This window comes from Hylobates moloch, unplaced genomic scaffold (genome assembly GCF_009828535.3).
Source record: "Hylobates moloch isolate HMO894 unplaced genomic scaffold, HMol_V3 SCAFFOLD_20, whole genome shotgun sequence".
Lineage (NCBI taxonomy): Eukaryota > Metazoa > Chordata > Mammalia > Primates > Hylobatidae > Hylobates > Hylobates moloch.
Window position 1 is genome coordinate 35,201,221 of NW_026652295.1, and position 21,975 is coordinate 35,223,195.

The 21,975-nt window shown below is 43.1% G+C and overlaps 2 protein-coding genes across 5 annotated transcripts in view; one reads left to right on the forward strand and one right to left on the reverse strand.

Annotated features, from left to right (window-relative positions):
• STK38 (serine/threonine kinase 38) overlaps positions 1 to 7,529 on the reverse strand; it is a 106,831-nt gene extending 99,302 nt beyond the window's left edge. For all 4 annotated transcript variants that reach the window (XM_058432688.1, XM_058432687.1, XM_032141543.2 and 1 more), the window contains exon 1: positions 6,999 to 7,529. The gene's annotated coding sequence lies outside the window, so the exon portion shown is untranslated. The remainder of the gene's footprint in view (positions 1 to 6,998) is intronic.
• Positions 7,530 to 7,632: 103 nt separating this feature from the next.
• SRSF3 (serine and arginine rich splicing factor 3) lies at positions 7,633 to 16,832 on the forward strand. The gene is made up of 6 exons (XM_032141690.2): positions 7,633 to 7,768; positions 9,999 to 10,206; positions 12,056 to 12,190; positions 14,348 to 14,386; positions 14,904 to 14,990; positions 15,145 to 16,832. Exons 2-6 carry the CDS (start codon positions 10,001 to 10,003, stop codon positions 15,170 to 15,172), a joined length of 495 nt encoding a protein of 164 aa, XP_031997581.1. The 5' UTR covers positions 7,633 to 7,768; positions 9,999 to 10,000; the 3' UTR covers positions 15,173 to 16,832.
• The last annotated feature ends 5,143 nt before the right edge of the window (positions 16,833 to 21,975 follow it).

Genomic DNA, 21,975 nt, shown 5'->3' on the forward strand with positions numbered 1-21,975 from the left:
AGCCCAGCCTGTGAAGGTTCATACTGTTTAAGATTTTCCTTCATGGATACTTGAAGTCAATCACAATATTTAAAACATTAAATCTTTTATTATTTATTTATTTATCTATTTGTTTTGAGACGGAGTCTCACTCTGTTGCACAGGCTGGAGTGCAGTGGTGTGATCTTGGCTCATTGCAACCTCTGCCTCCTGGGTTCAAGCGATTCTCCTGCCTCAGTCTCCCAAGTAGCCGGGATTACAGGCACGCACCATTATGCCTGGCTAATTTTGGTATTTTTAGTACAGACGAGATTTCATCATGTTGGCCAGGCTGGTCTCAAACTCCTGACCTCAGGTGATCTGCCTGCCTTAGCCTCCCACAGTGCTTGGATTATAGCCAAATTTGTTTTTTTGTTGTTGTTGTTTTTGTTTTTAGAGACAGGGTCTTGCTCTGTTGCCCAAGTTGGAGTGCAGTGAAACAATTGTAGCCCACTGCAGCCTCAAACTCCTGTACTCAAGAGATCCTTGCCGTCTCAGCCTCCTGAGTAGCTAGAACTACAGGCATGCAGCACCACTTTGCTATTTTTTTTTAAATTTTTGTAGAGACAATAATAAAACTGCTGGTCTCAGAACCCCTGGCCTTAAGCAATTCTCCCATCTTGGCCCCCTGAAACATAAAACCTTAAACCAGGCTGGGCGCGGTGGCTCACGTCTATAATCCCAGCACTTTGGGAGGCCGAGGCAGGCAGATCACGAGGTCAAGAGATTGAGACTATCCTGGCCAACATGGTGAAATCCCGTCTCTACTAAAAATACGAAAATTAGCTGGGCGTGGTGGAACGCGCCTGTCATCCCAGTTACTCGAGAGGCTGAGGCAGGAGAATCGCTTGAAACTGGGAGGTGGAGGTTGGAGTGAGCCAAGATTTCGCCACTGAACTCCAGCCTGGTGACAGAGCAAGAATCTGTCTCAAACAAACAAACAAAACAACAACAACAAAAACATTAAAACTTACACAAAACTCTTAGCGCCTGGGCATCAGTAATTTCTTTAATTTCTTTCTTTTTTGAAAATATTTTTTTTGAGACAGAGTCTCACTGTGTGCCCCAGGCTGGAGTGAAGTGGTGCAATCTCAGCTCACTGCAAGCTCTGCCTCACAGGCTCAAGTGATCCTCCCAACTCAGCCTCCTGAGTAGCTGGGACTATAGGCGCACAACACCATGCCCAGCTAATTTTTGTATTTTTTTGTACGGGGAGGGGGAGGTGTCTTGCTATGTTGTCCAGGCCAGTCTCAAACTCCTGGCCTGAAGTGGTCCTCTCGCTTCAGCCCTTCAAAGTGCTGGGATTACAGGCACGAACCACTGTGCCCAGCATTTTTTTGTTTTTAATTTTAAATTAAAAAATGTTTTTAATTTTAAGTTTAAAAAAATATATGTGCGGCCAGGAGCAGTGGCTCACACTTGTAATCCCAGTACTTTGGGAGTCCGAGGCGGGCGGATCACTTGAGGTCAGGAATTCCAGACCAGCCTGGCCATCATGGCGAAACCCTGTCTCTACTAAAAATAAAAAAATTAGTTGGGTGTTGTGGCAAATGCCTGTAATCCCAGCTACTTGGGAGGCTGAGGCAGAAGAATTGCTTGAACCCAGGAGGCAGAGGTTGCAGTGAGCAAAGATCACACACTGAACTCCCAGCCTGGGCGACAGAGTGAGACTCCATCTCAAAAACAAACACACACACAAACAAACAAACAACAAAAAACTTAGACATAGTGAATTGGTAACAGGTGAATTTTAGAATTGAGAAGTAACTTAGTACCATGCTCTCAACTTGAGATAGTGAGAAGTCTGTGTCAGAATAATTTTTGTACATGGAATCTTGGTCTGGTGTGGTGGCCACTTCGGGAGGCAGAGGCAGGAGGATCACTTGAGCCCAGGAGTTCGAGACCAGCCTGGCCAACATAGCAGGACCCCCACCTCTGTAAAATAAAATAAAAAAGAATATTTGTATTTAGAATCTTTCTGATGGTTAGTGACAGGAAAAAACCTAACTCAAAGTAGCTTAAGCTACTTTGAGGAAAGTGTAGGAACTTGTATGGTGATCTCTTTGTGGTGGGGGTTCTGGTTCCAGGACCCCTGAGGACACCAAAATCCAAGGATGCTCAAGTCCCTTATATAAAATGTAGTATTTGCATATAATCTATGCACACCCTCCCCTATAATTTAAATCAACTCTACATTAATTATACCTAACGCCACATAAGTAAATGGTTGTTATGCTGTATTGATATTGTCGTATTATTTTTTATTCTTTTAAAAAATATTTTTGATCTGCAGTTGGTTGCAGGAAACTGAGGATACAGAGGGCTGACTGTATGTTCAAATAACTGGGAATTCAGGCTGGGCTTTGTGGCTCACACCTGTAATCCCAGCTCCTTGGGAGGCTGAGGCAGGCGGATCACCTGAGGTCAGGAGTTCGAGACCAGCCTGGCCAACATGGTGAAACCCCATCTCTACTAAAAATACAAACATTAGCTGGGTGTGGTGGTGCATGCCTGTAATCCCAGCTACTCGGGAGGCTGAGGCACAAGAATTGCTTGAACCTGGGAGGCGGAGGTTGTAATGAGCCGAGACCTCGCTGCTGCACTCCAGCCTGTGCAACAGAGCAAGACTCCATCTCAAAAAAAAAAAAAGAAAGAAAGAAAATAGAAAAAAATAACTGGGAATTCAGAAAGTGGAGCTGGGTTCAAGGCTTCTTAAACAAGACTCTCCATGGTTCCTTATTTCCCCTCCTTCCCACTGTGTTGGGTCTACCTCAGGCTGCTTCTTCCCTCCTGGAAACAGGCTGGCTGCCCCGGCTCAGGACTGTGCTAATCACGGGAAATGGCACACCTCTCTCTGGTTGGCCTATGAACAGTGCTGGATCAGCAGCTGACTGGTCTGACTGGATTACTCATCCTCATTCCTAATGGTGGGGGAGGCGCAAGGGAAGGACTAAGAACTTGGAATGATTTAATTAATCCAGAATGGTTACCTCCCTACCCCTGAAAAAGAGGCGTGTAGGACCCAACCACATTCAAATCAATAATATGTACTACTGTGAGAAGGGTGGTTTCCCAAAGAAAATCAAGAGATATTCCTACAACATATGATTCCCATTCTGTGTCTGTACCAAAAACTCTGATATGTCTACTTGAAGCTTCAGGTAGTTGAGGGTCCAGGCAAGAGTAGTGGTTGTATAAGTTTAAAGGAATATTAAAATACTCCACAGGCCTAGGTGTGGTGGCTCCCATCTGTAATCCCAGTACTTTGGGAGGCCAAGGTGGGCAGATCACTTGAAGCCAGGAGTTTGAGACTAGCCTGGCCAACATGATGAAACCCCATCTCTACTAAAAATACAAAAATCAGCCTGGCGTGGTGGCGCATGCCTATAGTCCCAGCTACTCGGGAGGTTGAGGTAGGAGAATCGATTGAACCCGGGAGGTGGAGGCAGCAGCAAGCCGAGATGGAGATCGTGCCACTGCCTTCCAGCCTGGGTGACAGAGTGAGACAAAAACAACAACAAAAAACACCTCTAAAGCAAGTGGATAATTCATTTGTCTGAAGTCGCTAGAAGATGAAAGTTGAGGGTGGCCAGGGGAGGTTCAGAATGTTTTCGTTACTAAAGGTGGAGGGATTAAGAGAGTTCCACTGAAAGACAACACACTTGACTAGATTTGACTAGCACCACACCCAAAAACAAACAAACAAACAAACAAACAAACAAAAAACAGGAAAAGTGGTGAGAAAGAATGGGAAAATGAGATGGGAAAAGAAAATTTTTAAAAGGTCAGCATTTATTTATTTATTTATAAGACAAGGTCTCATTCGATTACGCTGGAATGCACTGGAGTGCAGTGGCACGATCTTGGCTCATTGCAGCCTCAACTTCTTGGGTTCAGGCGATTCTCCCACCTCAGCTTTCTGAGTAGCTGGACTACAGGTTCCCATCACCACGGCTAATTTTTTGTATTTTTAGTAGAGACACAGGTTCTCCCCATGTTGCCTGGGCTGGTCTCAAACTCTTGGTCTAAAGTGGTCCACCAGCCTAGGCCTCCCAAAATGCTGCGATTACAGGCGTGAGCCACTGCACCCAGCCGGCCAGCATTTTTAAAAGCAGTAATTGTGCCAGACGATTTACATACATCATTTCTCTTAATTAAATAATTTAATAGCCCAGCACAGTGGCTCACGCCTGTAATCCCAGCACTTCCAGAGACTTGTTTGAGGCCAGGAGTTTAACACCAATCTCAGGAGTTGGATTGGTCTCAAACAACTCAAACAACTCTCCCAAGGTGGTAGAATCGTTTGAGGCCAGGAGTTCAAGACCAATCTGGGCAACAAAGTGAGACTCCTGTACAAAAAAAATCAAAAAATTAGCCAGGCACGGTGGCTAATTTTAACCCATGAGGTCCAGCCCACAAGGTCCAGGTTGTGGTGAGCGAAGTTTACTCCACTGCCCTCCTGCCTGGGTAAGAGAGCAAGACCCTGTCTCAAAAAAAAAAAGAAAAAGAAAAAAAAAAAAAAAAGGCCAGGTGCCGTGGCTCATGGCTGTAATCCCAGCACTTTGGGAGGCAGAGGAGGGTGGATGGCTTTGAGCTCAGGAGTTCTAGACCAGCCTGGGCAACATGGTGAAAGCCTGTCTCTACAAAAAATACGAAAATTAGCTGGGCATTTGTGCTCACGCCTGTGGTCCTTGTTGTTGGGGAGGCTGAGGCAGGAGAATTGCTTGAGCCCGGGAGGTGGACGTTGACGTGAGGTGAGATCGAACCACTGTACTCCAGCCTGGGTGACAGAGCCAGACCCAGAGTCTCAAAAATAAATAAATAACTAAAATAAACAAATATGTATTGCTTGACTGCTGTATCGTTTCCAAGCCCTGGGGATGCAGGTGTGACCACAATTGGCCAAAGTGACAAAACCTAACAGCTGTAACGCTGCAAGCCTGGAGTTATTTTATACAGAGGAAACAGAGAGGTTAAACGTTCTTCTCAGGACGCTTCAGCCAGTAACTAGCAGTGGGGGCTGGGGCCAAATCCAGGACTGCCTGACTCCAGAGCCTTGGATTTGATAGAAGGAAAGAAAATGAAAAAGAGGAGAAAAGCTTACATAGAGGAGGGGAACAAATCAAGGCAAATATAAGTGAGCCAGAAAAAAAAAATCTTGACGAGAGAGAAATAAGAAAAGGTTTGCTAGGATCCCCTTCCCCCCTTTTATAGGTGAGGAAACTAGGCTGAGATGTAATAAATCTGTATTTTTTTCCCCCGCTGCAGATAAACCTTTTATTATTTATTTATTTATTTATTTATTTTTTGAGACGGAGTCTCGCTGTCGCCCAGGCTGGAGTGCGGTGGCGCTATCTCGGCTCACTGCAGGCTCCACCCCCCCGGGGTTCACGCCATTCTCCTGCCTCAGCCTCCCAAGTAGCTGGGACTACAGGCACCCACCACCACACCAGGCTAATTTTTTGTATTTTTAGTAGAGACGGGGTTTCATTGTGTTAGCCAGGATGGTCTCGATCTTTTGACCTCGTGATCCGCCCGCCTTGGCCTCCCAAAGTGCTGGGATTACAGGCGTGAGCCACCGTGCCCGGCCGCCCAAATAAACCTTTTAGAACCACAATAAGAGGTAAGGCTTCAAAAGAAAAATACCTGGGAAAGTTAAAACATACTAACTGGCTGGCCGGGTGCTGTGGCTCACGCCTGTAATCCTAGCACTTTGGGAGGCCGAGGCGGGCAGATCACCTGAGGTGGCGAGTTCAAGACCAGCCTGACCAGCATGGTGAAACCTCGCCTCTACTAAAAATACAAAAATTAGCCGGGTGTGGTGGCAGATGCCTGTAATCCCAGCTACTCAGGAAGCTGAGGCAGGAGAATCGCTAGAACCCGGGAGGCGGAGTTTGCAGTGAGCCGAGGTCGCGCCATTGCACTCCAGCCTGGGCAACAGAGCCAGGCTCCATCTCAAAAAAAACAAAACAAAACAAAAAAAACCCAGTGTAAAACATAATAATTGGCATATCTTTCAGCTAAGAGGGAATAAATAAAAACAGGTCCTTTTTCTCTCTTTTTTTTTTTTTTTTTTGAGACGGAGTCTCGCTCTGTCGCCCAGGCTGGAGTGCAATGGCGCGACCTCGGCTCACTGCAACCTCTGCCTCTCGGGTTCAAGCAATTCTCCTCTCTCAGCCTCCTGAGTAGCTGGGATTACAGGTGCGTGCCACCACGCCGGACTAATTTTTGTGTTTTTAGTAGAGATGGGGTTTCACCATATTGGCCAGGCTGGTCTTAAACTCCTGACCTCAGGTGATCTGCCCGCCGTGGCCTCCCAAAGTGCTGGGATTACAGGCGTGAACCACCGCACCCAGCCTTTTTCTCATTTTTTTTTTTTAGAGCAGATATAACAAGTAAATTTAGCAATATGTCAGACTAGACTGAAAGGGGGTTAGGGTGGGGGTATATTTGGGGGCAGGAGACGAGCTGAACCGTTCAGGAGATCTTGGTGATTTTTATTTTGATCTTCCTTTTTTTTTTGACACGGAGTCTCGCTCTGTGGCCCAGGCTGGAGTGCAGTGGTAGGATCTCAGCTCACGGCAACCTCCGCCTCCTGGGTTCAAGCGATTCTCCTGCTCTCAGCCTCCCAAGTAGCTGGGATTACAGGCGCCTGCCACCACGCCCGGCCAATATTTGTATTTTTAGTAGAGACGGAATTTCACCATGTTGGCCAGGCTGGTCTTGAACTCCTGACAGCAAGTGATCCGCCTGCCTCGGCCTCCCAAAGTGTTGGGATTACAGGCGTGAGCCACCGCACCCGTCCCTTGGTGATTTTTCTAACCCAATCAGTCTGTCTCCTCTTAAAGTTAATTATTCTTGCGGCTCTGTCTTCCTAAGGGAAGTGGCCTGGACAAAACACATGCCAGGCAGTGCAAGGGCTGCTAGGAGAAAGGCTCGAGATACCCCTCCTGGCATTCGCTTGGGGGCCCAGAATTTACATTCAATCTTCTTCAGAAACTTCCGTTTCCCGGTGTTTGCTGAAGGTGATAGTTTCCAGGTCACCTGACCGGTCTCCTTTGCTGTCGGCGCCAAGTCCTGCAAGTTTGCGTGAGAGGCGCGAAACCAGCCAGAGTTGGGCAAACTTTCCAAACCAGGCTTTTCCTTCAGTGTGGAATCTAGGCGGCCACAGTCTGGTGCCAGCTGGGTCACAAACAGCTCCGTGACCCGTTTGTAAACGCGATGCTCCTAGTTCCAGCCTAACCGTCCACAAGGGTGAAACACTTAATTAATTCATCTCTTAATCTTGTTAGGGGCCAACTCTCCTATTAGTGTTTGAGCGTGACGGCGACGGTGCTGTTTATGAAGCCCCAGCTTATTTGGGGGTGAGGAAGACGTGTCTGTGGGTAACTTGGAGGTCGATAGACCGAGAGGAACGCTCGGGGGAGCACCAGGCCTGTTACAACGAGCGCGCGCCGACGCACGTCTCCACCCACCCGGCCCAACCGCCAGGGCGCGCTCCCAGCAACCGCGGCTTTTGCTGCGTTTGTAGCCACTACGTCACGGCCTCTTCTGCTTCTCATTGGGGGAGCCCGTCCAATCACGTGATTCCAGTATGGCGTATAAATAAAGGCGAGGAGACGGCGGTGGTCCGCCATTTCGTGGACGCCGGGTGAGCGAGAGCTTTGGTTGGTGTCGGGCCGGAGGAAAGCGGGAAGACTCATCGGAGCGTGTGGATTTGAGCCGCCGCATTTTTTAACCCTAGAGCTCGGTAAGAGACCAGCGAAAGAGGGAGTGAGGTGGAAGTGGAATTTAACCGTACCAAGGAGGAGCCAGGCCCAATGGCGGCGCCAGATTGAGACAAAGAGGCGCCGCCGCCATTTTGTGACGTTCAGCGCGGGGCGGTGGCGGGGGCTCCCGGCCCACCAGAGGGTTTCCTCGTCTTGGGGTGGAGGGGTTTATATTCCTCATTGGGGCATGGGCCAGGATAGGGGGTGACCCGGGAGTTGGGAACCACAAAGGGGAGCCGAGAGCCGAGTTGTACTCCAGGTCACGGCCTTTTTATTTTTATGGCGCCTTTTTTTTTTGGCCCCTCATTTAATTGGGGAGCTTCTCAGTGTGTTTTTGTAAAGTCACTAACCAAGACCGAGCTTTTCAGTTCATATTAAATTGCCCCCGTAATCACCTTTACTTTTCATGTTTCAGATTTTGTAGCCTGAATCTAATCACCTTTTTCTAAGACCGAACGATCTTCCTTGAACTTAAGATTCGTTCTTTCAGCCGCTTCCTGTTAAAATGTAGGCTTAAGACAGGTGCTAGTAGTGTTTTTAAAAATTTTTACCGGTGGTTTGGTCTTAGAACTAACTCCTGGGCACAGGGTGTGGTCACGGCAAATAGGATGTGTCTGGACTGGATGTTTTAATTAGACCAGCCCAGAGTAAGAAGAACGTGGTGTTTATGGAAAGCGCTTCAGCTGAATTATTGAGTAGATGGTTTTTACGTAATTGAAACTGGTCTACAAGTTTATCAGATTCATCGCCGAAGTGAAGTGACTTAGTAATAAAGCTTTATCAAATATAAGTCCGCCAAGGAAAAACAAAATAATAAGTCCCCAAAGTGCAGTAAATTTTTTAGTAGCAAATATCTCTTTGTAATTTTTTATTAAAGTGAAATTATCTTAAAGTGGTATTTAGTATATTCAATGTTGTGTAATCATCACTTACACGTAGTTCCAAAACATTTCCGTCACCTCCCCCCACCAGGAGACTACTACCCATTGAACACTTACTCCCAGTTTCCCTGTCCCCCTTCCTCTAGTCCCTAGCAACCACTAATCTTCCTGTCTTTCTGAACTTAGCTATTTTAGATATTTAGTATTTATGGAATCGTGTGTACTTTTATGTCTGGCTTCTTTAACTTAGCGTAATGTTTTCAAGATTTTCCAACGTTGGAGCATTGTCAGTACATCATTCTGAATAATACTCACGTCTATACCACATTCTGCTTATCCGTTTCTGTTGACGGACGTTTGGGTTAACACCTTTCGGTTACTGTGAATAAGTGCTGCTATGAGCTTACATTTTTTAAAAAACTGGAAAGTTGGTCTCGTTGCTTGATAAATTTACTGCGTAAGACTTTGGTCTATCTAATGACGTGATAGTAGCCTTGTTCCTATAGTTCCAAATGACCAAAATAGGCGTTTATTTATTTGTTTATATTTTTTTGGCAATGGAATCTCGCTCTGTCGCCGAGGCTGGAGTGCAGTGGCGCGATCTCGGCTCACTGCCACCTCCGCCTCGCGGGTTCAAGCGATTGTTCTGCCTCAGCCTCCCGAGTAGCTGGGACTACAGGTGTGCGCCACCATGCCCAGCTAATTTTTGTGTTTTTAGTTGAGACGGAGTTTCACCATATTGGCGAGGCTGGTTTCGAACTCCTGACCTCGTGATTCGCCCGCCTCGGCCTCCCAAAAGTGGTGGGATTGCAGGCGTGAGCCACCGCGCCTGGTCCATGGGCATTTTTTTAAAAGTGAAAATCGTTGGCCTTATTTTTATTAAAGCTGGTAAGTTTTGGCTTATGTAGGCACTTTGAATTACTTGCCTGGTAGTATAACCTTAAGGATTAGCTTTCTTCATCGTTGTTTTATTTGGTTTTGAGTCCCTAACAGAACTCTTCTCTATTTTTCTAGAAATGCTTTATATTGGGGATTAAATGAAATAACAGGTTAAGGCTCTTAACTCACGGCCCAGTTCTCAACGTTCCGAGGAAGCTGTTTTTTCTTCACTAATTGCTGGCTTCCTGAGGGTTACGAGTAAAGGTTATGGGGGAATATGGGTGCTCAGCAGTAACATTTCTTGTTTGGTTTCTAGCATTTTGGAATTTTTTTTCTCTTTACGTGCTACCTTAAACTCTTTTGTTCTTTCGAATGGAATTCTTTCTAAGGATCTGTGGTTTTAACTGTAGATGTTTAGATGGATGAATGTTTTTGGTATTTTTCATTACAGAAATGCATCGTGATTCCTGTCCATTGGACTGTAAGGTTTATGTAGGCAATCTTGGAAACAATGGCAACAAGACCGAATTGGAACGGGCTTTTGGCTACTATGGACCACTCCGAAGTGTGTGGGTTGCTAGAAACCCACCCGGCTTTGCTTTTGTTGAATTTGAAGATCCCCGAGATGCAGCTGATGCAGTCCGAGAGCTAGATGGAAGGTGATTTAATGATTACACTGATATAAATGTGTTGCTGGTGTTTTTCATATTTAAAATCTACAGGATATGTGGCTATTAGATGGCTTTCCCAGTCATTGGCCAATTGTATCTAAAGATACAATTGGCTTTTTTTTTTTGGAGACGAGTCTTTCACTGTCACTAGGCTGGAGTGCAGTGGTACAATCTCGGCTCCCCGCAACCTCGGCCTCCAGGGTTCAAGTGATTCTCCTGCCTCAGCCTCCTGAGTAACTGGGACTACAGGCGTGCGCCATCGTGCGGGGCTGATTTTTGTATTTCTAGCAGAGATGGGGTTTCACCATGTTGGCCAGGCTGGTCTCGAACTCCCGACCTCAGGTGATCTGCACGCCTCGGCCTCCCAAAGTGCTGGAATTAACAGGTGTGAGCCACTGTGCCTAGCCAGGATCAAATATTTTTAAAAGTAGTTATGAACTGATACTTGTTTAAAAAATTGTTTACAAAATGGTTACATGGGTTGGTTGTACCTTTACTTTTATGTGTTTGAAATACTTATTCCAGAAAGTGAATCAGTTACTATTTTCCTTTGTGTTAATAGTGTCCTGTTAGCTGGCTAAGTAAGGCCTGAGTGTTGACCTCCGTGCCCCCACTCCCCTTTCCTCATATTTGGAAATATAATGGGAAAAAGGGTCTGAGTGTTCACTGTAAAGCTGCATGAAAGATTGGTCAATTCAAGCAGGTTGTAGTAAAGTTTTCCAGGGCCCACCTCTTCCCAGTCACTCTCCAAATAGGATAGCTTATCTAAATTTAATGACTGGTTGTATTAAGGGTGAGGAATAATGGTCTTTTTTTTTTTTACTACTCTGAGCTATAATTTCTTTTTTAAAAAGATGTATACTTACTATTTAAAAAATAATACAGATGGCGGTCTATGTTGCCCAGGCTGGCCTCAAGCTCCTGGGCTCAAGCTATCCTCCTGCCTCAGCCTAAGTGCTGGGATTACAGGCATGAGCCACCTCACCTGGCCACAGCTGTAATTTCTTCTGCGCTGACTATTGAGGGGAGAGGGTGCTGTAAAATGGCCAAAATGGTTCTGTCTTGTCTTGAACCCATTTTTTACTTGGAGTGGGGCAGGGGGAGACCAATAAATACAGCCTGGTAAATAACTGAAATAAGTGCTGGGACCTCAAGGGAAGAAATCATAATGAAGATACAGGAGAACTTGTTTTTCAAGGATAAATGGATCTTCACACTTAAATTGCAACTGTTAACAAATTAACATTGAGCTCAATAATCAGACTGGCTCTAACAATTAGGTGATAAAATAGAAGTTGACTTCCTTGTGAATTGGTACTTTAGAAAATCCTGTTTAATTTGAAATTAATTGAAATTTTAACTTGAAACTGGGAAACAAGCTTATTTTATTTTTCAAGACAATCTCGCTCTGTCCTCCAGGCTGGAGTGCAGTGGTGTGATCTTGGCTCGTTGTAACCTCTGCCTACTGGGTTCAAGTGATTCTCCTGCCTCAGCCTCCTGAGTAGCTGGGATTACAGGCGTGTACCACCACACCTGGCTATTTTTTGTATTTTTAGTAGAGCCAGGGTTTCACCACGTTGGCCAGGATGGTGTCGAACTCTTGACCTTGTGATCTGTCTGCCTTGGCCTCACAGAGTGTTGGGATTACAGGCGTGTACCACCGTGCCCGGCCAAAGCTCATTTTATATTAGTAAAAATAAGGGAGCTAGAAATTTGATGTTAAATTCCACAGACACTCAGGTGTGTTCTTTGCAGAATAGCCAACTGAGAGTACTTTTGGCTTTAATACAGGTCAGAAAGTCAGGCTGTTTTAAGTTTAATATCTTTGCCCCCTCAGAACACTATGTGGCTGCCGTGTAAGAGTGGAACTGTCGAATGGTGAAAAAAGAAGTAGAAATCGTGGCCCACCTCCCTCTTGGGGTCGTCGCCCTCGAGATGATTATCGTAGGAGGAGTCCTCCACCTCGTCGCAGGTACTTGAGAGAAAGCTTGTTTAGAGGTATTGGTGTAATGAAGTAGCTAGTAGGAGCAGGTATTTCTCTTAAAGTTTGTTGGTGGGTTTTAAACTTTGGAAGAATCGGAGGTTTCTGTGAAACAGTTGCTGGGTGTCATTTGGGGTATGTGAGTTGTGCTGAGTGTTGGCTTTTGTCTTTAGGTCACTGTTCATGTTGGTAGTCAGTAACTTCTATCTCGGATCTGTCTTCTAGTTCATCTTTCTAGTTGCATCTTTCCAAATCTTCCCTTATACTTCAGTTTAGGCCTTTTTCCATTTCTTGGCTCCATAATGACAAACATTACATTCAACTCTAGCTCTTCACAAATTTGTGTTTTCTACTACTAGCACAATTGTAATATTTATCAAACAGGCAGCTGTTTTAATGTTACAACTGGTAAAGTAGAAATCATTCTGAAACTAACTTAAGTCACTGACCAATAAAGGGGGCTAAAAAAGAAGTAATCCCAGTCATCTGTTCTTCAATCCCAAATAGGAGAAAATTCAGTTTTTTTGTAATTGAAAATGGCATCATTCTTGGACCAGGCAGTATTGTCTGGGTGCTAACTCCACATCTCCTCAGACCTCCAAAATAGTTTCTATAGGACTAAATTTACCTCTTACAGGTGAGTGGAGTCCTTCTAGGAGACAGGAGTTCAAAATCTTGCCCCTTTTGCTATTTTGAAAAACAACAACACACTGTTGCCCATCATAATAAAAGAGTATTTGTTAGCTGATAGATGGTTGTACTGATGGCTTGTTTTTCATTTTTTTTGTGCTTTTTGGTCCATCTATTAATAAAAATGAACCCCGTTACAGAGTCACCATCATGTCTCTTCTCACCACCCTCTGAATCTGCATTAGCCAGTCAACTAGCCCTTTCAGCGTCATGTGACCAGCGCGCCCCATTCAGCTTGGCTGGTGTCGTTTCACATGACCCAGGCTGGCCAGTCGTCAGGTTGCACCGCCCTTTGGTTCCCGAGCATGCTGTTTTCTCTCAGCCTTCTCTCCAACCTTAACCAAATCGGCAGCAGCCACCTCGACCGCCCACACATTCCTGGCCAATCAGCTCAGCTGTTTATTTACCAAATGTCTTCACAACAACTACAGCAGCAGCCTTCGGCTAACAAAAAAGCAGGAAAAATCCACAACACCCCCTTCGCCAACCAACTAAATCCAACGCAACATCTGGCAAAACCTTTTCAGCAAATTCTTCCTGGCCGTCAGTCCGGCAGCCTCACCTCACCATTTCTAGCTTGTTGAAACCCAAAACTAGTAAGTTTTTCCTGCTTATACAGTTTACTGCTGGTTAAAATAAGGAGTAAGCGGCTTAAAGTAATTCTTTTTTTCTGGATCAAAGGCTGGCTGTGCATAATTGAATGGTAACGTACATATATATTGCTTGAAAAACTTTTAAGGGTGATAGGGAACTCGTAATATAACTAGGCCTTCAAGTGAAACTTATTTGCATGTGCAAGATGCCAAACTAAAAATTTTAATATCTCTAACAGATTAGCTTTTCTGGCAAAAATTTGTTGAATCCTATCACCTTTAAATGGTTTTACTAACAGTTTCAAAATTTAAAATTTTGGGGTTGAAGTGTGGGCCAAGCTAAGGTAATTTTGGTAAGCCTAAACACACTCTTAAATGTGACGATCACAAATGCAGTTCTAATGTAGCACTTAATGGCATCAATATTTACACCTACCGCGTTTTCACAAAATTACACTATCCACCTGGTACCTAAGTCTTGTCATGGACTTACAGGTTTGCATGGGTTCCAAATACTGGTTTATGGTACTGTTTTTGGAACTACTTGTGGGACTATATTTTGGTGTGGTGTTTGGGTAGTGAAGTTAGTTTGACATGAAGTTTTGCATTGGACAGATCTGCTGTGAAGCATTCTTTGTTAAAGTGAATCCATGGTTGGAATACCTGCTTTTCACTTGAGCTTTTTGTTTCTTAATCCTTCTGTGCCTTTTTTTTCTTTTCTTTTTTTTTTTTTTTTTTTTGGACGATGGGTGCCAGTTCTTCGGCACATTCACTGGGCCCAACAGTGAGATTGAAAAGTTGGGAAATGCCTCACGCCATAAATACTAATTGATGATGAGCCTAATTTTCCTGTTTCTGCTTTTAGATCTCCAAGAAGGAGAAGCTTCTCTCGCAGCCGGAGCAGGTAAATGACTACCTTTTTTGGCTACATTCTTAGAAATGGCAGTGTTTCTGCTATTCCTAAACTTTTCCAGATGGCTTAGTTAATGGGAATAAACCTCGGCTTTAATAATGAATCAGGTTGTAAGGATGAGTCAGCTTTGAGTTTTCAAAGGCTTTTTAGAAAGTATTTAATTTTTTTAAAAAAGAGGATCTGTCACCCAGACTGGAGTGCAGTGATGTGATTATAGCTCATTGTAGCCTTTAACTCCTGGCCTTGGAGTGATCCTCCCTCTTCAGCCTCCTGAGTAGCTTGGACTACAGGCACGCACTACCATACCTGGCTAATTTATTTTTTGTGGAGATGGGATCTCACTTTGTTGTCCAATCTGTTCTCAACCTCTTGGCTTCAAGTGAGCCTCCTGCCTCTGCCTCCCAAAATACTAGAATTATTGGCATGAGCCACCGTGCCAGATCAAGAAAATATTTACGTATAATTTTATCATACCTCATTGGTCCTAATGTTTTTTTTTCTCATTTAGGTCCCTTTCTAGAGATAGGAGAAGAGAGAGATCGCTGTCTCGGGAGAGAAATCACAAGCCGTCCCGATCCTTCTCTAGGTCTCGTAGGTAAGGTCTTTGATAGCTTGTATTTCAGACTTTGCATACATAGTGTGCTAAGGCCTGTCTTCTAAGCCATAAATTTTTTACCTTAAAATTCTATTTTGATATGTCACTGTCACCTAGTTACAGATGTAATGTTTTCTGTTTTTTTTTTTTTTAGTCGATCTAGGTCAAATGAAAGGAAATAGACGACAGTTTGCAAGAGAAGTGGTGTACAGGAAATTACTTCATTTGACAGGAGTATGTACAGAAAATTCAAGTTTTGTTTGAGACTTCATAAGCTTGGTGCATTTTTAAGATGTTTTAGCTGTTCAAATCTGTTTGTTTCTTGAAACAGTGACACAAAGGTGTAATTCTCTATGGTTTGAAATGGATCATACGAGGCGTGTAATACCAAGAACTGTTACTTTACAATGTTCCCTTAAGCAAAATTGAATTTGCTTTGAACTTTAGTTATGCACAGACTGATAATAAACCTCTAAATCTGCTCAGCAGAAGTGTGTTTTTTTTTTTAATACAGAAACAACTGGCAAAAATTGAACTAAGATTTACTTTTTTTCCATAGCTGGGATATAGGCTGCAGCTATAGTTGAACAAGCAGTCTTTAAAAACTGTTAATGAAACACAAGCCATCAGGTAAAATGAAACGCTGCACTATTAAATTAGAGGTTTTTGAAAAATCTAACTCACTTCCATCCTGGGCAGAAGTTGCCTAGTTGGTATAGAATGTTAAGTTTCAAGAAAGTTTACCTTTGCTTTAGGTCATAAGTTCCTTATTTGATTGCTGTATATGAATACATGGCTGTTCATGACATTCTTTATGTGCAAATTTGAGATTTCAAAAATGTCCTGCCAGTTTAAGGGTACATTGTAGAGCCAAACTTTGAGTTACTGTGCAAGATTTTTTTTCATGCTGTCATTTGTAATGTTTTGTGAGAATCCTTGGGATTAAAGTTTTGGTTACAAATTGTTGTTTAACTTGAAAGCCTGTTTTTCCTTGCAAACTCACATCTGTGAGCTTGGTACCAAGTCCAGGTATAACATTCCTATTGGAAGCCATACTTATATTTTCTTGTAAAGTGCTTTTGAATTAATAAAATATTAGCATAATTGTGTAATAGTCAGTTGAACCCACTGTTACCATTGTTCTTATCCCATGGGAAGCAGTTGGTTACACGATTCTTAGAAGAAACAGCTGAGAGCCACTATGGATTAGTCTTCTGAAGTGAAGGGAGTATAGATGTCACCTAAGTGATAGTTAACCCATTTTTTTTTTTTTTTTTTAGGCGTAGAAGCCAGTTCAGGGTCCATGATACTTAGTGACTAACATTTTAAAGTATAGCAGCAACCTGGTACTTAAACACAAAGTAAGTTGCCCATTAACAAATGGCTTTTATCTTTAGCATGAAAACTTTCCACAGGTCTAAAAATTGCTTCCATTTTATAATTTGAGGTGTTGCATGGGAATTCTAAGCTGATCCATCATGATGTAAAGTTCACAATATGGTTCAAATGTAACAGTGCAGAATTGAATATGGAGGCATGCATAACCTTCCTCTTAGAAAATGGGAGGAGTTGTAATTTCAGATTTTTGTGCAATTAGATTAAATCATAATGCAACAGTCTTGTGGCTTAGTTTCCTTAAATATGCTCTCTCAAGATAGTTTCGGATTATGCTGTATTGACTGTCTTAAATATGAAAAGTCATTGCATTAAGAGTTCAAGCTAAATGGATATATTAAGATACAGTTCCTAAACAAATTATTTAATTATTTCCACCTTTTACACAAATCTCGGGAGAATTGGTGTCAGGAAGGTTCAGCCTTAAAGTTAAGCATGTTCAAGAAAGACACTTTTCAGACTGCCTGTTTATTTACTGAGAGCTCTGGCATTGGGCATTTTGTCTTTCAGTATTCCCACATAGCCTAAAACCTGTTCCTGTTTGGAACAAGCCAAGATAGCTAAGAAGGTAGGGAAGCCATGCAGTATGTCAATTACATTGCCCTTATAAATGGACAACTTATACGGGCATTTTTTGGGCAGTATATGACTTCCTTGCAGGCTGTTAAGTTGGAAGGGTTTCTGTAAAAAGGACAGTTATGGGTATAACATGGCCAAGAGAAATAATACAGAACCTGAAATAAAAGTGACTTCACCAGGGAGTTATCCTGACTTAGGTGACTTACAGTCCTAGTTTGCAGTTACTTTAACCAGGAGCCTTAGCACAACCTCAGTACCCTTAGAAACTTCAGAACATGGAAATTATTAAAGCTTTGAATTGCACATTTAGATTGTGGCTATTAGGAAGTTTTAAAGTTGTTGTAATTCCCAAAATAACAGGTCACACTAACCAGTCTTGTGCGTATTCTGGGTTGAGTGTAAAAATGAAAGGAATCACAAAACTGAACTTAGACCTGTGGTTTAAGGATTAAGGTGTTCACTAGAAGTCACTATTACTAATACTTGATGACAATGTAAAGAAACAGTAAGGATTATAGTTGATTGTTTTCAAAGATACTGGCTGGATGTGGTGGCTCACGCTTGTAATCCCTAGCACTTTGGGAGGCTAGGGCAGGTGGGAAGATCTCTTGAAGCCAGGAGTTGGAGACCAGTCTGCCCAACATTTCAAGATTCACATTTCTATTAAAAAGGAATATTTAGCTTGATCTCTGGTTCACAGTTCATTGTGGGTTGCTTCTGACCTCCATGTCTTAAGCAGAAAGTAGGAAAGTTGTAGTTTTACCAAGCACAGGTACCCTGTATCTACTATTTGAGTATCTTAGAGATCCTTACAAACGTGATCTGTCAATGTCCATGACACTCCCACCCTATTAGACTGCAGTCAGTGGCTCTCACACAAACCCATATGTGGATGGAAAATCCAGGTTATTACTACATTCATTTTAGTACAGTGCTGCTTAATTAGAAATTTTGTTGAAGAGGTATTTCAGAATAGATACAGCCAGATTCCTGGCTCACTGACTTAGTTTTTCAGGGTGACCTAACCCTGTGTAATTTTGAGGAGTTCTACATGATAAATACCCTTGGTGATGTGAGAACCACTAGTTTAGTATTTTGTCCAAGTATACTTTTTTTTTCAGAGTTCTGAATGAGATTTAGTTGTCATATCTAGTTGGTGGTAATCTCTTCTAGTTGTATATTTTTGTACTGCCAGATTGTTGCCTTCTGGTTTTCCATCTTTTCGAGAAAGATTTCTAATTAAAGTTACTGAAGAAAAAACTGGGTTGGAAGTACATTTTTCTCTAAATAATCCAGTAGTGTTGAATTTGATTTTATGTCCACTCTAATTTTTTTCATCCTGTTTTATTAGGGGGATTCGTCGGGTACCTGAAGATAATTCAGCTGTAGACCCCTTAAGGTTCTGAGACAAGATCATTGAAATTTGTTTTGGCTGGATGTGATGGCTCATGCCTGTGATCCCATTACTTTGGGAGGTTGAGGCAGGTAGATCACTTGTGGTCAGGAGTTAGAGACCAGCTTGGTCAACATGATGAAACCCCGTCTCTACTAACAATACAAAAATTAGCCGGGTGTGGTGGCAGGCACCTATAATCCCAGCCACTTGGGAGGCTGAGGTGAGCCGAGATCTAGCCACTTCAGCCTGAGTGAAAGCTAAACTTCGTCTCCAAAAAAAAAAGTTTGTTTTGGTAAGCCTAGTATAATTGATTAGTTTTGTTCATGCAACTTTCCCCGTGTTGGACTGTACTTACAAATACAGTATTTAGATTCTCATTTAGTATCCTGATTTCTCCGTCTGGATTTGATGAAGGTACCCAAAATGATTCCTAAACTAACACATGAAATATGTGTGTAAAACATTGCTGTTTTAACCTTTAGTTTTCCTCATTTCTGATGTAAGGCATTGTATAGTTGTTCTACTATGAAAGATGTAGAATATGGCCATGTAGTTCCTCACTGTAAGTTAGTACATGTCTTGAGCAAGTGGAATTATCAAAACATTGATACTTTGCTTCTCCCTAATCATTTGGAAGGTCCTGAGATGGATACTATTTCCAGGGCAAAATTAAACCTTCCAGAAAAGTAGTCTATAGGTTAAAGGAGTCCTCTTTTGAAAGCCTTTTTCATTTGTGGTTGGGCACCTTTGTTTCAGTATATACTTGATTCAGATTTCATCTGGGGCAAGGTAGCGTTCTTGTTTTTGTTTTTGTTTTTGTTTTTGAGACCGGTGGTGACATACCTTACTGCAGCCTTGGCCTCTTGGGCTCAAGCATTCCTCCCACCTCAGTCTCCCAAGTAGCTAGGACTACAGTCACACACCACTGTGCCCAGCTAATTAAAAAAAAAAACTTTAAGAGACGTGGTTATGTTTCTCAGTCTGGTCTGGAACTCCTCAAGCGATCCTTCTACCTCAGCCTCCCAAAGCGCTGGGATTACAGGCCTGAGTCACCTTTCCCTGGCTCAGTTAGCGTTGTTTACTGCTTTCTTATTTGCTCACAAAGCCCCAAAATGTCGAGCTAAGGGGAATGTTGAAGTTGTTGCCTAATGCTGCCTGGAGCTGGGCAGCGGCAGTTGGGGGTCGGGGAGGGGGTGGGGTGGAGATGTGAAATTTATATTGGTCATTTGGAGAAGGAAATATTCGAATATTTAAAAAAAAAGTTATAAGTCTTGAGATATAGAAGTTTATTTTTTATTCAATGTTTTTTTTTTCTTTTTTTTGAGGTGGAGTCTCTGTTGCCCAGGCTGGAGTGCAGTGGCTCGATCTCGGCTTACTGCCACCTTCGCCTCCTGGGTTCAAGCAATTCTGCCTGAGTAGCTGGGACTACAGGCGTGTGCCACCATGCCCAGCTACTTTTTGTATTTTTAGTAGAGCCAGGGTTTCACCATGTTGGCCAAGCTGGTCTTGAACTCCTGACCTCAAGTGATCCGCCTGCCTCGGCCTCCCAAGGTGCTGGGATTACAGGCGTGAGCCACGGCGCCCAGCCTAGAAGTTTCATTTTTGAAAGAATAACTCCTTTGGGAAACAATTCTAAATCTTAAGCTCAGGCAGCTGGTAACTTTTAAAAACCTCATCTAGCTGGCTGGCTGCCACCAGAATCTCATAATGACATTTATTTTTAGTTCAGATAAAACTACCCATGTTTTCAATGAAAGTATTTTACAAATACAAATTGGAATGTTGATTTGTCATTTAATTGTTTCTTATTTTTCCTACATGTCAAAAGTCCATGATACAAACATTTAGGAATGGGATACAGTGATAAATCACAACACCAGCTCAATACCTAGAAAGAAAAATCTATATAATATTTGTGTTTGACTGGAGTGCAAGTTTAGGCTGTTGACCTTTAACAATTTATTTTCACCCCAGTTTTCTTTCTTTGGTTGGTTGGTTGGTTTTGAGATGGAGTCTCACTCTGTCACCCAGGCTGGAGTGCAGTGGTGTGATCTCAGCTCACTGCAACCTTTGCCTCCCAGGTTCAAGTGATTCTCCTGTCTCAGCCTCCTGAGCAGCTGGGACTACAGGTGCACACCACCATGCCTGGCTAATTTTTTGGTATTTTAGTAAGTAGAACCTGTCTCTACTAAGACAGGTTTCACCATATTGGCCAGGATGGTCTCTGTCTTGACCTCGTGATCTGCCCGCCTTGGCCTCTCAAAGTACTAGGATTATAGGCGTGAGCCACTGTGCCCAGCCCCAGGCAGTTTTTTACAAGATGATATTTCACTGTTGCCCAGGCTGTACTCAAGGACCCCTCCAGCCTTGGCTGTAATCCCAAAGTGTTGGGATTATAGCCATGAGCCACTGCAACTGGCCATCCCAATTCCAGAGCTCACATTCAAATGATAAGGAAAGACTAACCAATAAATGCCTTAATCATGAAATACGGGTTTAGAGCCAGAAACAATTGAGAATGTAAACTGCACTAGGATTTAGAGGTAAAAGGGTTTATTTAAGCCATGAGTTTGAAGTGGGTCCAAATCTGATTTTTTTTTTACTTTCCTTTAGCCATGTATTTGAACAAGCATGTATAAGATAACTTGTCCAGCTTTCATACTGACAGTAAAGCCAAGAAGTTGGGAGTATTAGAGTGCATTGATGAATGGCTGGCTCGCTCATTCTAGCTGCTTGGAGTTTAATGAGGACAGGTTTACTGAGCTGGCAGTCTTGGTTAGATTTCAGTTGGCAATATATAGCAATCCATTTGACATGAAATTGGCCTCAGAGTGAGGTTGGAAGAAGTCACATGCTTTGTAAGTTGGAGTATGAACACACTGACAAGGAGAGGGCTAAGAACTGAATCATTGAAAGTATCTGCCTTAGGCCGGGCGCTGTGGGTCATACCTGTAATCTGAGCACTTTGGGAGGCCAAATAGGGCGGATCACCTGAGGTTGGGAGTTTGAGACCAGCCTGACCAACATGGAGAAAGCCTGTCTCTGCTTAAAAAAAAAAAAAAAAAGCTGGGCATGTTGGCACATGCTTGTAATCCCAGCAACTGGGGAGGCTGAGCCAGGAGAATCGCTTGAACCTGGGAGGCAGAGGTTGCAGTGAGCCGAGATCGTGCCATTGCACTCCAGCCTGGGCAACAAGAGTGAAACTCTGTCTCAAAAAAAAAAAAAAAAACAAAACATCAAACAGGGAGGAGTTTTAAATTAGCTTTAAGTTTTACAGAAAAAAGTATACAAACCTTTTTTTCTGTTTTTTTTTTTTTCAGAGATTCATGAGCTGTTTTGTTTAAAAATGATAGCCCAAGTTAGGAGACTGTTGTGTCTTATTTCTGAGTTGCTGGTGAAAAAATAATAGTCGAAGTTAAGTAGACAAATTTAAGTGATCACTTATTTGGTAATTAAAGCTCTTTTTCTTCCCAGCATTTTGGGAGCCCAAGGCTGGCAGATTGCCTGAGCTCAGGAGACCAGCCTGGGCGACATGGCAAAACCCTGTCTCTACAAAAAGTACAAAAATTAGCTGGGCATGGTGGTATGTGCTTGTAGTCCCAGCTACTGAGGAGG

What these genes read in the sequence shown, in the direction of transcription:
- SRSF3 (XM_032141690.2), top strand. Translation starts at nt 10,001, where the DNA reads ATGCATCGTGATTCCTGTCCATTGGACTGTAAGGTTTATGTAGGCAAT. An exon ending in GTCCGAGAGCTAGATGGAAG is followed by an intron (nt 10,207 to 12,055) that starts GTGATTTAATGA and finishes TTGCCCCCTCAG; the next exon opens with AACACTATGTGGCTGCCGTG. An exon ending in TTCTCTCGCAGCCGGAGCAG is followed by an intron (nt 14,387 to 14,903) that starts GTAAATGACTAC and finishes TTTCTCATTTAG; the next exon opens with GTCCCTTTCTAGAGATAGGA.